This window comes from Chanos chanos, chromosome 10, assembly GCF_902362185.1.
Source record: "Chanos chanos chromosome 10, fChaCha1.1, whole genome shotgun sequence".
Lineage (NCBI taxonomy): Eukaryota > Metazoa > Chordata > Actinopteri > Gonorynchiformes > Chanidae > Chanos > Chanos chanos.
In genome coordinates this window covers 35,253,706-35,269,896 of record NC_044504.1, presented here as the reverse complement: position 1 = coordinate 35,269,896, position 16,191 = coordinate 35,253,706, and the positions used below count along the sequence as shown (strand labels likewise).

General features: G+C 41.3%; 1 protein-coding gene across 1 annotated transcript; it reads left to right on the top strand.

Annotated features, from left to right (window-relative positions):
* The first annotated feature begins 1,935 nt into the window (after window positions 1-1,935).
* On the top strand, window positions 1,936-7,332 carry lrrc58b (leucine rich repeat containing 58b). Its single transcript, XM_030787269.1, has 4 exons — window positions 1,936-2,390; window positions 6,192-6,320; window positions 6,633-6,910; window positions 7,139-7,332. Exons 1-4 carry the CDS (start codon window positions 1,936-1,938, stop codon window positions 7,330-7,332), a joined length of 1,056 nt encoding a protein of 351 aa, XP_030643129.1.
* Window positions 7,333-16,191: the final 8,859 nt, after the last annotated feature.

Genomic DNA, 16,191 nt, shown 5'->3' with positions numbered 1-16,191 from the left:
TGACATAAGCACCTCATCTCCTCCACCACGATCAGCATGGTTTCTCTGCAATGTCCCATAGCGTCGTAGAACAGACAGTGTGACTGAATTTGTTTTTCTACTCCACAGGAATGGGAGCAGTTTTACTGCACAAATGCAATTTTCTTATGCCTATATTTATGTTAATTGCTTTAGTCATTAGTAATTAGTTATTGCTGAAGCTCTGATGATGTGTTCAGTCTTTGTCTTTTCATGATTACGTACTTTTTTTTCAACAAATCCAGTGAACTGTTCAGACAGAGGCAGTTGTGAGGAAGGCACTGAACAAGGTTCCCAAAAAGTTGGCCTGTAAAATTGATCATGAGTCTTATGACAGAAAAAAAAAAAAAGAGTTTGGTTAAATTCAGAAATTTCTAGAATCAGTGTGACCATTTCATAAAACTCCCAGAACAACCTAAGCGTGAACACTGGACTGAGCACATGACGGAGTGACCTGAAACCAAAGCCTGATACGTAGGATGTTTTAATGTTGTATTGAACCTCCAGGTATACCACTACTCTGGACCCAGCAACAGCACTATACCTTTTGATTTCAATGAACAGTCAGGATAAGAATTAGAATTACTGTCAACTCTGTAGCTTAGATACATTCTTATCGAGGTGTGAGTGTGTGTGTGTGTGTGTGTGTGTGTGTGTGTGTGTGTGTACCTGTCTTTGTGTGTGTGCGTCTGCTTGCTCACTTAATTTCAGCTAAATTACACTAATATTAAGGATTTTCTTGTGTTACTGAGTGCCTTAAATATACATTCTGTACCTAATTCACAGACGGTTTTGCCTCCCCTCTGTGATGCTAACCATGAAATGTAGGAAATGGCAAAATAATCCTGGCAGTATTACAGTCATAAACTAGATTTTTTTTCTCCTCTTCTTTCTTCTTCTTCTTCCTCTTAGATGTCTGTGTGAAAGACTGGTGATCGTGCACATGTATAACTGCCTAGTAGGATGAAACTAAATCTGATTGTTAACTTTATATTAAACTCTTGCATTAGAGATATGTATGTCAATAAAAAAATATATAAGATCGATTGATTTGCCTCTTAATTTCCATATGAATTCTGAGAACACGGGGAACGGGTCATTGCCGGTCACAACTGATTGACAAAAATATTGAATAAATAGTTGTTTGCTCTCAGTAATGAAGTTGAACCAGGAGTGTGACTGCTTGGTTAGTCGAGTTGTTGTCTTGTGGCTACACAGGAGTTAAACGGAGAAAATTTAGTTAAAGGTAAGTTATGCGTTTTGTCGCTGTAACACATGTAAAGAATCAAATGCGTTGGCTCCTTGCCATTCGTGTTCAGTTTGTGTATTTCATTTTGTAACTTGTATCGTGTGCGTGATGCAACTTTACCCTATTATGCAATTTCCACGAGGTCAGATATGATGTATACGTGTACCTCATGAGAACATACGTGTTGAACCACACCTTTCAGAGAATTAAATGAACTCGTAAAGTTTACAACTTTTTGGTTTAACCACAGCTAATTACGCCTTTAGTTACCCGGTCCGATTGCGTCAGTAACAGATCGTGTAAAGGGTTAAATACAGTTTGGGTGGTGACAGAAGGAAAGGCCAACCCCTAGACAGCCTAGGAAAACGGACTACAAATACTTCAGGCTTAGCGGGCGTGTTAGTAATTAAGTAGGACAGGATCTGGCAAAGAAGAGTAGCTCATTTTACACTCTCTCGTAGTGAACGCTGACCTATATTATTTAATTAATGTGGTTTATCCAGAGTATTGCGAGCGCTTCCGGTTTGGGATAGGTCCTTCCATGGAGATCGTGCCGCTCACTTTGTAGTTGGCGAAATACGTTAAACAGGATTACAGCAATTTAGACATTTGGCTCTACCATCTCGGAAATTACACAGAAAAATCTCTGTCGGGAGAATTGAACGAAAATGGAAGTTTTCGAGGGAGCCCGCAGCAGCGAAAATGTGCTTGATTTGTCGCGCTTAAATCTCAACAACTTGACTTTTGACAGTCTTAGCGAAAAACGGAGAACTGGGACAAAGCAACTTTATCTGTGTTTTAACCGGCTGATTGGGCTACCCAGTTCGATCTGTTTGTTCTCCAATCTCGAGTTTTTGGACATTAGCAATAATGGATTATCGGTGATCTGTGAGGACATTACACGGTTAACGAAGCTAAAAACGCTCATTGCAAAGAACAATCGTCTAGATGAGTTTTCGTTGCCAAAAGATTTCGGGTCTTTGCAGCTCGAAGTGTTGAACTTAAGTGGGAACAGATTTGAAGAGGTGCCCGTCCAGTTCCTGCAGCTGCAACGGCTGCAGTCTCTCTCACTTGGTGGAAACAGACTAAAAAGCATCCCAGCAGAGATAGAAAATTTGACAAGGTGAGTCTTCTTAAAGTCGAATGAATGACGCTGCATCTGCATATATATATATATATATATATGTGTGTGTGTGTGTATATGTATGTGTATATATATGTATATGTATGTATATATGTGTGTGTGTGTGTGTGTGTGTGTGTGTGTGTGTGTACATACACACACACACACACACACACACACACGGGACGTATGTATGTATACACACACCCACACATTCAGCGAGTTTCTCTTAACTAGCCTGGCAGACCCCTGTCCGTTATACCTGTTGTACTAAAGCCTACTTTGCTTAACCTGCCAATCATCAGCATCTTAGCTTCCTGAATCAAAGAGATTCATGTATCGTTTGGGGCAAAAGTGACTCCCTAAGTTTGTGCAAAATGCGCTACTGATGCTGTCAGTTTTCCAGCGCCAATTGCACTTGCTAATTTTTGACATCCCTCTTTCATTCAGTTTCCCTGTGACTCTTCCAAAAAGTGCTATTGAAAAGTGCTATTAGACTTGTGAGAAACATATCAAAGCTGCACAGGTTGTCTGGTTTTGGATCGTTGTGCTCAAATGTGCTGTCAGTTGATGGTTATAACGGCAGAGAATGGACAAAGACTCTGCCTTTTTTTCTCAGCATCTGCATATTTAATATTTAACCTTCTGGATAATCAGCATTAGGTTTTATGGGGTTTTTTTGGTTTTGTTTTGTTTTTGTTTGTTTGTTTGTTTGTTTGATCTGTGATAGTGGCTGTAACACTGGCATTCATTCGCACAAAGTGAGCTCTGAGAAAAATTAACCTGTAGATTAACAGAAACCCATTAACCCTGGAAACCCATTTGCCCGTTCGATTACTTATGCTAATCTAACTCTGAAATAATTCCAGCATGTGCAGAAAGAGGTCACAGTGACCTGGAAAAGATCAAACAATAGGCTGTCCTCATGTTCTTTTGGCCTGTTAGGCATGTTTTTTCCTCTTCAGCCCCCCCCCCCCAAAATACACACACATACACACACACACACACACACACACACACACTCACACAAACATGTACGTGCTCATAGTTGTTTCTCGGCTGATGACAGGCATCGGAAGAAATCGGAGAAATCCTGTGTGATAGACCGAATCTTGTTATTCAAATGTTGGTGATCAGCTTTTTCATGAACATGTTCTTTAGGACGTGTCCAGACAATCATTAGCGCACAAGGTGATGATACCTGCTAGTTACACGCTCATTCGCTCAGCAAGAGATCAATACAGATAATTCAAGATACAGACTAAACTGTCAGTCACGAAACGCCCATAATTACACTTGTTGTTTCGTGGTTTTGGATAAACAGGCAGAGATGCTATTGTTTCCCGTACAGAAACACTGATCTTTGTGCATCACACAGGCTAAAGGCCTCCTATTGTGTCCCAGCATGTGACAGAGCTCCATTCATATTTATAGAGGTGTCTGCCAAAGCTTTGATTCTTATCTGTTCAGAACGAGGTCTCGTACCTCGGCTGGCCTCACCTGAGGACGGTATACTTCTACACCCCGGGACTTTTGGAAATCGATTCTCGCTGTTGCATCGTATAGAGCGGTAGCTGTCTTTGGGGAAACGGCTGGTTTCATTAATAAACTGTAATATCGGTTTACAGAATAACGGAGGATTTTGGACCTCCCGTGCTCTGTTTTTTCTTCTTTGTTCTGTTTTCTTTTGTTTAGTTTTATTATTCCTGTTGGCTATAATCCGACTCAGTTGGAGTGTTTGTGCCAGGTTGGCAGTGGGCCATTCTGTCATATTGAGATATCTGCACTGTTGGCCCACATTACATGCAAGGCTGTTCCATTAGCAAGACCTGGGCCCTCCCTCTCTCCTCTCTGTGGCTGTCTTTATGTGAGGCCTGTTATTCAGGCTTGGCTGAGCTGGGATGAAGAGGAGAATGCAGCTTTTAGACGGCCATGAATGGCTCTTTTCTGGATATGCCTGGTGAAAATACACCAGGAGCCCCCTATTTGTGTTCTGACTACCGCAGTCCCACCCCCCCCCCCCCCACCCCTCTCTCTCTCTCTCTCTCTCTCTCTCTCTCTCTCTCTCTCTCTCTCTCTCTCTCTCTCTTTCTTTCCACTCTCTCTCTCTCTCTCTCTCTCACTAACTGTTCCTAATCTTTTGTTGTTTACTCGCGCTGTGTGTGTGTGTGTGTGTGTAAGTAACATTTTTAAATAGATTATAGACAACAGTCATAGACTGATAAGATGATGTGTAGAGGAAAGTTTCCTTTATGTTCAAGTCTCTGAAGGTTCTCCGCTCTGTGACTGGTGTGTTGTCTACCATGAGTTTGATTAGGTACAGGCGGCCTTTGCAGTCAGGGGTAATGCAGCTTCATAGTGGTAAAATAGACACAACAAAGACAAAACAGAAGGACTTTGTCCAAAATGACATACTAGTGTACTGCATACTGCATACTGGCCCAGTATACACTGTGCACTATCACACTACTCCCCAAACTTAAGGCTGTCTGCACTCTCCTTGGAAACAGGAAACCTTCCGGTTGCTTCTTTGAGTTTCAGCTACAGTTACAGAGACAAACTAGACAGGGCTTTCCGTCTGTGAAGATTTCCACACATGTTTGTAGAATGTAGCTAATGATTGATGAAAATTAATAATCAAGCGCTTCATGACTTAGCATGTACCTATTCAAATGCACAATTTATGACCTTTTTTTTATTACCTTATTTTATTAACCCTGTTGTGTTCAGGGCTTGCAGAATTTCTAAATCCCTTGTAGCCCTTCGGGCAAGCATTCTTCAGATTTTGGTAGCCCGAAATGAATTTTGACTAGCCCAAATAAAAAAGACATTTTTTTTATGTAGATATATTTGAGAAGCAGTAAAACACATTTATTTAACAAGCACAAACTGTAGCAATCAACAATCATCAAAATAAATATTCATTTAGATTTGTCAGTGCAATGAAACTTCAATATGATCACAAAACAGATTGAGTAATGGTAATAATATGTTTTCTGTCTCTCCGTGCCAGATTTTGTCAACATTGTCCCGCAAATCCATTACAATCGTCTTGTTATAACATTGCTCTTATCTTGGGGCCAGATTCTCAAATTTCGCTGTAGTTTACGAATGGCATCGTTCGGTTGGATTGTAATCATTTTTGTGATTTAAAAAAATTATATATTTTCAAGCTTCAAAAAAAAAAAAAATTCCACATACTTCCTCCCTGCGTAGTGTACTACATTGTATTCACTATACAGTCAGTAGTGAGTGAGTGAACAAGTGAGCAGCCTTCTTCTTTGTGGCAGACTAGGCACGGTTTAGTGCATAGCTGTCTCGCACTGGTGTAGTTACATCATTTCCACTTTAGATCTGTGAGGACTCTACTGGTCAGCACGGTATAGTCAAAATCCATACTGTAGAGCAAATTCATACCAGTGTACTTTCTGTACTGTTTATACCGTCCACCCTTAAAAAGAGGGATTTTTATTCAGTCAGGGGATCATTTCTGATAGCTCACAATCAAGTTTTCCCGTCGGGCGGGGTGTTGTTACATTTTGGTAGCCCGACTGGAAAACTTGATTGTTAGCTATCAGAAATGATCTCCTGATTGTCCCGGGACGTCGGGCGAGCGGTCTTGCGTGCCCTGTTGATATTATCCTCTGCTGCGCTTCCCTTTTGTGGTATTACAGGTATTTTCTCAGCTGTGCATTGCTCCGATTCTGTCCATGTAACATAGAGTGATGATGATGAACAGTGTCATGCTGTTGATTAATTAATTAATGAAATCTCTCTCTCTTTTTTCCCCTCTATCTCTAGTCTTGAAATGTTGTATTTGGGAGGGAACCTGATCTCCTCCATCCCTGCTGAACTTGCTAACCTACCCTTCCTGTCGTACCTGGCCTTGTGTGACAATCGTATCCAGAGCGTACCACCCCAGCTCACCAGGTGAGAGACCCAGGATGAGGATCTTCTCTCCTGGGATAAGCCCAAGTGAAGTGCCTGTCAGGGAATCATATCCCATACTGTCAGTCCTTGGTTACATAGCAATTACTGCAAAAGAGACAAACGTGTTGTTTTGTTTTGGGGTTTTTTTTTTCCTGGGGTGAAAATAAAATCTATGTTAAAGCAGATCTCACAGACCATACTATTTCATTCAGTGTCCTATTCTCATCTTCCTCTGCTTTCTCTTTTTTCCTATTATCTTCTCTCTCTCTCTGTCTCTCTTTCTCTTCTCACTCTTTTTTTCCCCCTCTTCAGTCTTTACGCGTTGCGCTCTCTTAGTCTCCATAACAACTTGCTGACCTATCTGCCACGAGAGATCCTCAGCCTGGTGCACCTGCAGGAGCTCAGTCTCCGTGGAAACCCGCTGGTCGTGCGCTTCGTCAAGGACATGACCTATGACCCTCCGTCTCTCCTGGAGCTGGCAGGCAGGAACATCAAAACGCGGAACCTTCCGTACTCACACAAGGACCTGCCAGCTCACCTGGTCACCTATCTGGACACAGCCAGCAAATGCCCCAACCCAAAGTGTGGAGGTGAGAGAGGGATGGGTGTGGAGAGAGAGAGAGAGAGAGAGAGACAGAGCTCATGGGAGATTAGAGTGACGGAATAGACGAGGGAGTTCTGGAATGAGAAGAGAGCGAGTTTGATTATATACCAGAGGAAATGCTCTGCTCAAAGAAATTTTTGTTGTGTTTTTTTTTTTTTTTGTCGAGTTCTGCTCTTTTGTAAAGTTCCAAATTTTGTGTGTGTGTTCTTTTCAGGCGTGTACTTCGACTCCTGCGTGCGTCACATTAAATTTGTGGACTTCTGCGGAAAGTACCGGCTGCCCCTCATGCATTACCTGTGCTCCCCAGAATGCACCTCTCCATGCAGCTCCAACCCCCAGAGTGATGCCGACTCTGACGACGACCAAAGCATTCCCGTCGACCGCCTGCAGAGGGTGCTGTTGGGATGATGGAGTTTCACCACTCTGACCTCAAATTCAGCTCTTTGTTGACGGTTGATAGTTCCGTGTCTGAAAGCCAAAATGCTGATTTAATCCCAAGATGCTGTCCTCACAGTGGAAAATGTGCGTTGTGTGTTGTGCTAGTGTGGTTAGAGGTAACACAACTGCTAGTGCTAAAATTGAAGGGATTATCTCTGACACATTAATCAAGTAACACTATAAAATTACTGTTGCAGTAATATTACTGATCGGTGCCAATACGGGATATTGACCTTTTTTTTTTTTTTCTTTTTTTTTTTTTAAAGTTCCCGAAAATTTGTTTGCACATTTTTAAAATGTACCGAAGTACTTACTTATGGTAGCTATTTGTAGACACACGAGGGAAGATTCAGCATTTTGTGACAAGATGACTAATGATAATAAGTATTTAGCTGTGGTGGTGTTTAATGCTTTGGGAAAAGTTTGGTTTGGAGATGGTCAAAGCTGGCACAATTTCTTATTTTCATCATGCTGAAACAGGAGTGACACATCAGGATTCCATGTTCAGCATCCAGTGTGCTGTTGCTTGGACCAGTGGAGGGGTGTGTGTGTGTGTGTGTGTGTGTAAGTGATTATTACAGACATATCACACAGGCCTGGACTGGAGCGATGACACCCAGTGGCCTGAATTGCTTTTCACACAGTTACTTTTTAACTGACCCATTTTTAAGTGAACTGATTTGTTTGTTTTCTCTACCCACATGCTGAGACTCACACATAAACACTCTTTTTTATGGACATTGAAATGCTGGTATCTTCCCATGAATGTGTGAGATCTGTGTATGTGTGGATGATGGGAAAGATCACCTTTAGCTGAGGGTATACACTAGAATTGTACTTTTAATCTGTCCCTTGATCAATCCACTGTTCATACATGCTCCTTAATCCCTTAATTATAATGATAAATCTAAAGAGGAAATAACTCATCTTCAAAACGGTGTGTTTTACCTACAGTTGCGTGCCTTTTTTGTTTGATAATAAATCTATAACAAGTATTATTTTTAACCCGATAAAACCCGAGTGAGAACATTCTAGAAAGGTGCGCGTTGGAGTTATTTTACTGTTCTGCAGGATGACTTGATTCTGTGCTATTTTCATTGGCCTGCCTTATTCATCTCAACTGAACAAACGTGATGCTATTGTTACAATGCCAGTGGAAGGAAAAAAAAAAGAAAGCACATCTCAAGTCACGTGGTTGGTTTGCTGTACAGCTCCTTTTAAATGTGATTCACTTTGTTTTTCATACGGATGAATTAACTAGCAATATTAATGACTATGCAATAGAATGATGCTTTCAAAAAAAGAAAGAAAAAGAAAAAAACACAGTGTGTGTGTTACTTTTATACCAAGTCATCCTCTAAGTCACTGTCTCTCTGTGGCTTCATGGAGCTTTTTGTATTATTTGATATGATGAAGATAGACCTTAATACACTACACTTACACCGAGTTGTAGATTTGTATTTGCACTTGTCCAGTGAAATATGCAACCCTAATAAAATCATATTTGTCTTAAAAGTGTGCGTAATTCACGTGTGTATTAATCTCTTCTAAAATGCCGTGCAAAAGACTCGTCATCTTTCATGTGCACGTACAGCCGGTTTGTATCTCTGCCATCTTATCACTGAGGGTAAAAGATTATAAACCCATATAATAAAGACAGGTAAAATCCATAGATGTTTGTGGCTTAAGCCCTCTGGTTAATTACCCATTTATTTGCTCTCAAACCGTTTAATGCTGATTTTCCAGACATTCATTACTTTGATGAGAAACAGGGAGCTGGGCTCTTGCAGTCCAAACTGCAGAACACAATGCTTCCTTTGGCTGGTTGGTTTGAAGGTCTAAGTCTCATTCATTACCATGTGAATGGAACTGCGCTAGTGGAGCTGAATTTAGACAGATCTTCTTTTCACCTTGTAAACGAACGTTTCGGCCAATCTAGGACGCCGCGTCTTTTAATCTTGCCAAAACCGTGTAGCACAAATCACTCACGCTGTTTTCTTCTCTCTTGCTTTTGTTCCCTGCCCTCGGGGCTATAAGGGGGGGGGCAACTTGATGACAGTGAGGGACAGATGCTCTGTTTGCTTTGCAGTTTGTTTGGACACTTTCTGAAACACTTAGAACCTTAGATTTCCCTGCTGTCCTTACATCAGAAAAGAGGTTTTCTAACGCTGTCCCTTTACTCTTTCATTTGTTCAATCCTTTCTCTACCAACACTTTTGTTTTTAACCATGTCTAGACGCTTTCATTTCCACGTTTTTCTCCACTTTCTCTCACTGCAGACTTTCCGCTTATCCCAGTTATATTCCTAATTCACTCATTTTATTTAGTTTACTCACACATAAAAAAAACTAAACTAAACTAAATGAATGAAATGAACTAAATAATATTTGGGGAAGTTACAGATTATATAACTTGGCAAAGAAATGCACTTACATCGAAATTCTGTACAAAAAATGTGTTAACTGGTCAGTGGCGTTGCACTGGTCTGTCACGTGGGTCCAACGTGAATAACTACTTTGTAAGTAGTTCAAGTGCATGTCTACGTCCTGTGCATGCATCTACCTGTAAACCTGAAACTACAGAGTCGACCACAGGAATGCTCAGTCAGATAGTCATGTGGATAACCAGAGAGGTGGTCCGACTCGTTTCAGGAGGGGTTATGCACGTTAATGGGACATTTCACCTGAGTGAAGAGGCAGACTAAGGTATAAAGCACGGACGCCCTAAAAAACCTTGAAGGGGGGGGGGGATTTTTTTCCCCTGCATGTGGCCGCTCTTTGGGTTGTTCATTCAGAGGACACACCCGGTATGACACAGCACTGGGGTGTGACGGAGACAGTGGGGAGCTCTCCGTTACACGTCGGTCAGCCAGGTATGTGTAAAAACGTTGTTTCAGCTTTGCAAAGTGCTTGCTCGTGTGTGTGTGTGTGTGTGTGTGTGTGTGTGTAAGACTGCTGTTAGCTGCAACCTGAGACAATGAGATACACGCGAGATGCCGGATGAAACTGAACCATACACATTTAAGCAGCTGTAAGGTGAGAACTGAGAACAACTCGCAATGCGTGTGTGTGTGTGTGTGTGTGTGTCTGTGTGTGTGTTTATGCGTGTGCTTCATCTGCCAAGCGTTCTGAACACAGACGTCAGGCCTCTGAAGCTCTCCTTCAGAATACAGGGCTTTGGAATACAGTACCTGTTCTGAATCTGGAACCAACAGCGTTCTGTCTGTTCTCAGTGACATCTTTGAATGGGTGTCGGATCACAGGAGCATCGAGGACTTGAAAATACACTGGTGTGAGCCTGCCTGCTGCTGATACAACAGTGAGTAAATTTAGACATCATTCAGTTAGGAGGAAAGAGTTGTAAGACCTCATTACGACCATGAGTAGAGCTTGGTGATCTACACTTGGATCTATTTCTCATCTTATTCTTTAAATCTATCCTTGGACTTGCAGTAAAAGTCACTTTGCTTTTACATGAAGTTTGAGGCAGCTTGTAAGATTTTTTTTTATCACAATAGTTACAATTACAATGTTCTACAATTCAAAACCACGAAATGTGTCTTGTCTATCTATTTATTTACTTAACCACATAAATGGGGTACATGGTATGAGATTCGGCATCATAAACACTTCAAGGCCACCCTTGGTTTATTAGGAGTTTATGCACTTGGATTTTAATATCTAATTTGTTGGATTTTGCTTTGGCTATAAGTCACTTTGCTTGTTTAAAGTCAAATGGGTACAGGCCAAATTTGAGTTTCACTGTGCTAAAGAGGGATCAAAAGAATTGTTTTCCAAACATTTTGTGGCAAACAATAAGTGATTGTTATTTGGTGGGCAGGAATGCAGTTCTTTGAGAACACTCAATTTCCTGTTCTAACATACAGTGGATTTACTGGAGGGAGAGTTTAGCTTCAACTCAAAAGCGTGTTTAAAAATATATTATGAATTTAGTATGGACGGTTTTGTTGGATGTATAAGGACATGGTAAACTAAAGACTCAAGACCTATGGCAAAAACACATTCTTTTAATTTAGTAAAGTTAACAAAATGCCACTGATCAGAAAGCGTATAGATAGTATCAGAAGCTCAGAGTTCTACGTCTCCCTAAACACAGTTAAAAATGAAGAATGAACATAAGGCAGATGCTCACTGGCAAATATGACATGTAGATCCACTGTAGTAAACAAACTTTTAGTCAAATGTGCAAGAGCACGGGTTTTCTCTCATGAGATTTAACAATGGATGCTGCACTAACTTATCTGACAACAGCCCTGATCTTTTGTTAGACTCTCTCTCTCTCTCTCTGTCTGTCTCTCTCTCTCTCTCTCTCTCTCAGTCTTTGTTTATCTCTGTCGCAGGTCTTTCTGTCTGTCTCTCTGTCTGTCTGTCTGTCTCTCTCTCTCTCTCTCTCTCTCAGTCTTTGTTTATCTCTGTCGCAGGTCTTTCTGTCTGTCTCTCTGTCTGTCTGTGTCTCTCTCTCTCTCTGTCTCTGTCTCTGTCTCTCTCTCTCACACACACACACACTTCCACACACACACTTCCGAGAGCCTTATGCTCTTTCTCTTTCCGTGTTGTCAGTGCACAACAGGTGCTTCCCCTCCTTGTTCAGTGGAGGTCTGATCTGGACACCTATCCACTGTTGGTTCGTCTGAATGAAATATTCAACAGGGTTTTGCAACATGAGTGTGCTTGCTCTTTATCTATTATAATGGACCAACCTGATCCTTTTATTATCTTCCACAAACACACACGGAAAAACAATAGGAGCAATCAATCAAGTTTAGAGTTCCAATAAATCATCTCGGTACAGTGGTGGCCGGTCAAACCATGGATTCTAGGTTATACTGATCATATCCTATAGAAACCATGTGCCTCAAATTTGATCCATTTTGAGTTAGTTTTCTTCATAATGAAAACTCTCATCCATCTCTATATACTGATGTATCATTCAAGTTGCTAAGATCCATGAAATGGTTTTGAATTGAAATAACATGTTCTTGAATATGATGTCACAGTTGGGAAAAAACGTCTTTTTAGAGATAGTGCAGGGATTCTGGTGGGCTTGAATGACTTTGCTTTAATTTCAAATTGTAAATATTCAATATACGTAAATGATATGGAAATTCAATTTGTCGTCTCATTTAGGTCTACAGCTCCGATTTGAAAACAAAAAAAAAAAAATCTGACAATGAATGACATCACCTTGGATTGTGAAATGTTGATATGGCTGCTTCATTGTGACAATTAATTTCATTAGATACTGAACAGTAAACACTGAAGTTAGACCTAAGGTCCCTGAAGCAGTGGATCTAAGTTTAAACTTGTCAGTGTATTTTCCGCAAACAATGGAGATGAACAGTGACACCTACTGGCGTCTTCACGTAGTGCATGTTTAATGGGCTATTTGACCAGGGCGTAGGTGGACCACAGCCTAAACTTGGTTCCAAAGGCTCCCAGTCAAATCCTTAAGTGCAACCGACTCATGCTACCTGCCAATTCTCACCAACAAACCACCTAAATTACACCTAAAAAGGCTTTGATGATTAGTTCTGTATTTTACTCGCATGGTGGAGGAAGCACAGAACATGTGGAATATGATTTTACCCATGTCTTCATACATAAACTCTATCATCCTCTGCCACGTTCATGAGTTATCAAAGACGCTGATGAAACTCTTGTCTTCCTCTTTTAAGTCCTCTTTAGAAAGAGCTGTATTTGTATAATTTAAATGACAGAACTTCAATTTTCACGGAAAACAGAACCTCTGTAGAACAGTCTCCTCAACGATATAAACCAACTGCTGCACGCGCAACCTGCTTCCTCTACCCTCTGACTCTCTTTTTCCTTGGCTGTGGTTTGGACTGACACTCCCTTACCAGGAATCATCCGGCGTAAACTGCTGTTGTAAATCCCCGTGAAGTTATAATAATACCTTACGTCTGTCTGTGGCGGGAAGAACAAGTTTGCAAATATGCGGCAAAGAGACCAGCAAAAAGAACAGCAATGCACGCCGCGGATAGACGTAGCGCTCTCACAAGAATTTTTGGCCTTGGCAGGAACGTCCATCCCACAGAATAAGGAATGCACTGTACGCTTAATTGCATTTTAAACGTTGCGTACGTTTGAGTCATTCTTTGAAACGCAAACAATTGGAATGACAAGAACAGATTAAGCTATACATTGCAGAAATGGTGTAAAATATGTTCAAAGTAAACACTTCAGCAGAAGAAAAACTTTAGAGTCAGATTTAAAGCTTGCTTCGAGCTGTACAGATAATCAGGTTTTTCTGATACAAATGTGACCGAGATCGGTCAATAATGCACACCTTCATTAAGACATCCATCTGATACTGTTTGATCGAACATGAGCAAAATTGCACAAACATAACTCTGACAGTAAACTGGAGCTTAAACCGAAAATGCGATACTCTGTGAATTAGAACTCTGAGAACTCACTGAAGTGAATTTAAGATGTTCAAACTTCAGTAAATCTTACATTTTACTTTGTAAGCCTATGGTTTTGAAGATGTATTTGCACCTTCAGAAAATGTGAAAACATGGCTATTATTGTGACCCAACCCCCCCCCCCCCCCCCCCACCACCACCACCACCACCTCACACCCTCGCCCCACCCCATTTGGAATGCGTTGATAAGCATGAATGTGGATCTTTCCACTGAATGTGTGATGTGTGTTTTGATTTGGTGGTATTTATTTGTGCAGGGGACATCAACGCCCCAGTCCAGTGTGTCGCATCCACACTGTCCCATGGACCACCCTCTCTCCTGAGATCAGTCTGTAGCACAGTAACAACTCATGATACATGTGTGTGTGTGTGTGTGTGTGCGTGCGTAACTGTTGAACTTTCATATTTCAATTTGTAGAAAGACTGTTTTAATTGGAAGTGGAACAAATATACAAGTGACTGTGTATCCACACTTATGTAAGTAACGCGAGGATACATGTAATAAATCGGTTGAGTTTTCCCTCGAATGTGTGTGGACGAAGAGAGAGACAAAGTTTGGAGGCCCTGGCTCTAGATGTGCAGTGAGGCTTACCTCTCAGTTGGCTTACGACTACGTCCGCATAACAAGCGCTCTGCGCAACAACACTTTCCTCCTGTAGCCCTCCTGCAACCTACTAATTACACTGTCCGTCTCTCACTCTGTCCCCTCCCTCTCTCACTCCCTCCCTTTCTGCTGTTTCCTCGGAGCTTACTCTCGTCGTCCCCAAAATGATTTTAGAGCGTGCTGTCTTTACGCGTCCGCGGTTTAACTTGGTGAACGTAGTTTTAATAATGCGCAACAACAGGTTAAGTGGCTTTTAATCGTAGAGAAATCCATGCGATAAAGTGGAGCTCAAGTGAACAAGACGTCTTGTTGGAGTCGCGTCGGGAGTCTTGAGTGATGGAGCGCGCACTACAGAGCCCCGGTGGGATTAGTCGCGCGCCTGCCTCACATCATTTCCACATTTCTCTCAGGTTCGTTTGTTCAAGTTCTTGCACGAAACATATTGTATTATTCTTTCATGTGTATGTCTCCCTATTAGAGCGGAAATAACTGCGATTAAGTGACATGGGCCATTCTCTGGATAACAAGAGACGTTGTTAAGAACTTTACAGCCTTGTATATTTCTCTACAGACCGGACAGTTAAAACGACTGATTTTTAAAATAAAATCATTGTGGGATCGAATGGAGCAACTTTTAATGAATTAACGGAAATTAAACTGTAAACGCAGTGTGAGACACAACTATCCTACAGTAATCCTTTTGTAGCCTGGCCCTTTCAGTAAATCTTTTTGAAATTAACTTGTTTTGATCACAAGTTTAATATTACCGCGGAAGAACTGTTCAAACTTCAGATTTACCTCCCGTGAATTGTACCATGTGGATAAAATACTTTCATTTTCCCTGGCGAGGGAAATCATTCTCACCGCTGGTGTTTTCTCAAGGAGCTTGGAGCCCGCGGGGGTACACCAATAACTGGCATTCTTACTCGATCAGCTTAAATTAAATTGCTAAACGGATTACCGGGTTGGGCGGAATGTTTCGATATTATCCCCAAACACTATCCGCGCTTTGTCCGGTTGCAGTAATTGCAGATTTTCGCTCACTCTTCGAATTCAGTCAGTTCATTGTCTGATCATTGAACCCTTCTAAACTCCGAAAAGAAGGAGAAGATTGCTTCAGCAAAAAAAAAGGAAAAAAAAAAGAAAACGTGAGTAATTCTTATGTAAAACGAATGGCTGTTATTTCATACAAATGAATGCGCCTCGCCTAAGGGAATAAGAAAAGCTCATTTCCGTAAAAGAAAAAAAAATCTGATACAGGATTTCTGAAATAGCATAACAAATGACAGACAACGAAATTCGCTGAAATTCATTAATCAGAGTAGCATATACAGCACCAACACATCACCATTGCCAAAGATGACATGTTTGAATTTTTTAACGATTTTGATAGTTTTCAGCACATCGTCTGTGTCTTAACGGTATTTCTATCGTCAGTTATTACTATTCTGTTTTACAGAGACGCTCTTATTTACAATAGATTACCAGATATCAGCTTCATTGCAATACTACAGGCCCACTGGTGTTCCGAAAATTGCCGAAAGGACGGGCACTGCTCGGGTTTTCATTTTTGTGACCAGTTTGTGGTAGCCCATTTTAACACTAGTTGGAAATGGACCTTACTCGCTTTGGAACGACATTGTTAGGTGTCCAGTGACCTTTGATGACCTTCCCTCTAAGGATGTGGTTGTAATAGCCTAGCACTAGCGCGCAGCGGGTGGGAGACTAGGCTCAAAAACAGCTCCGCGCGATGAGCTGA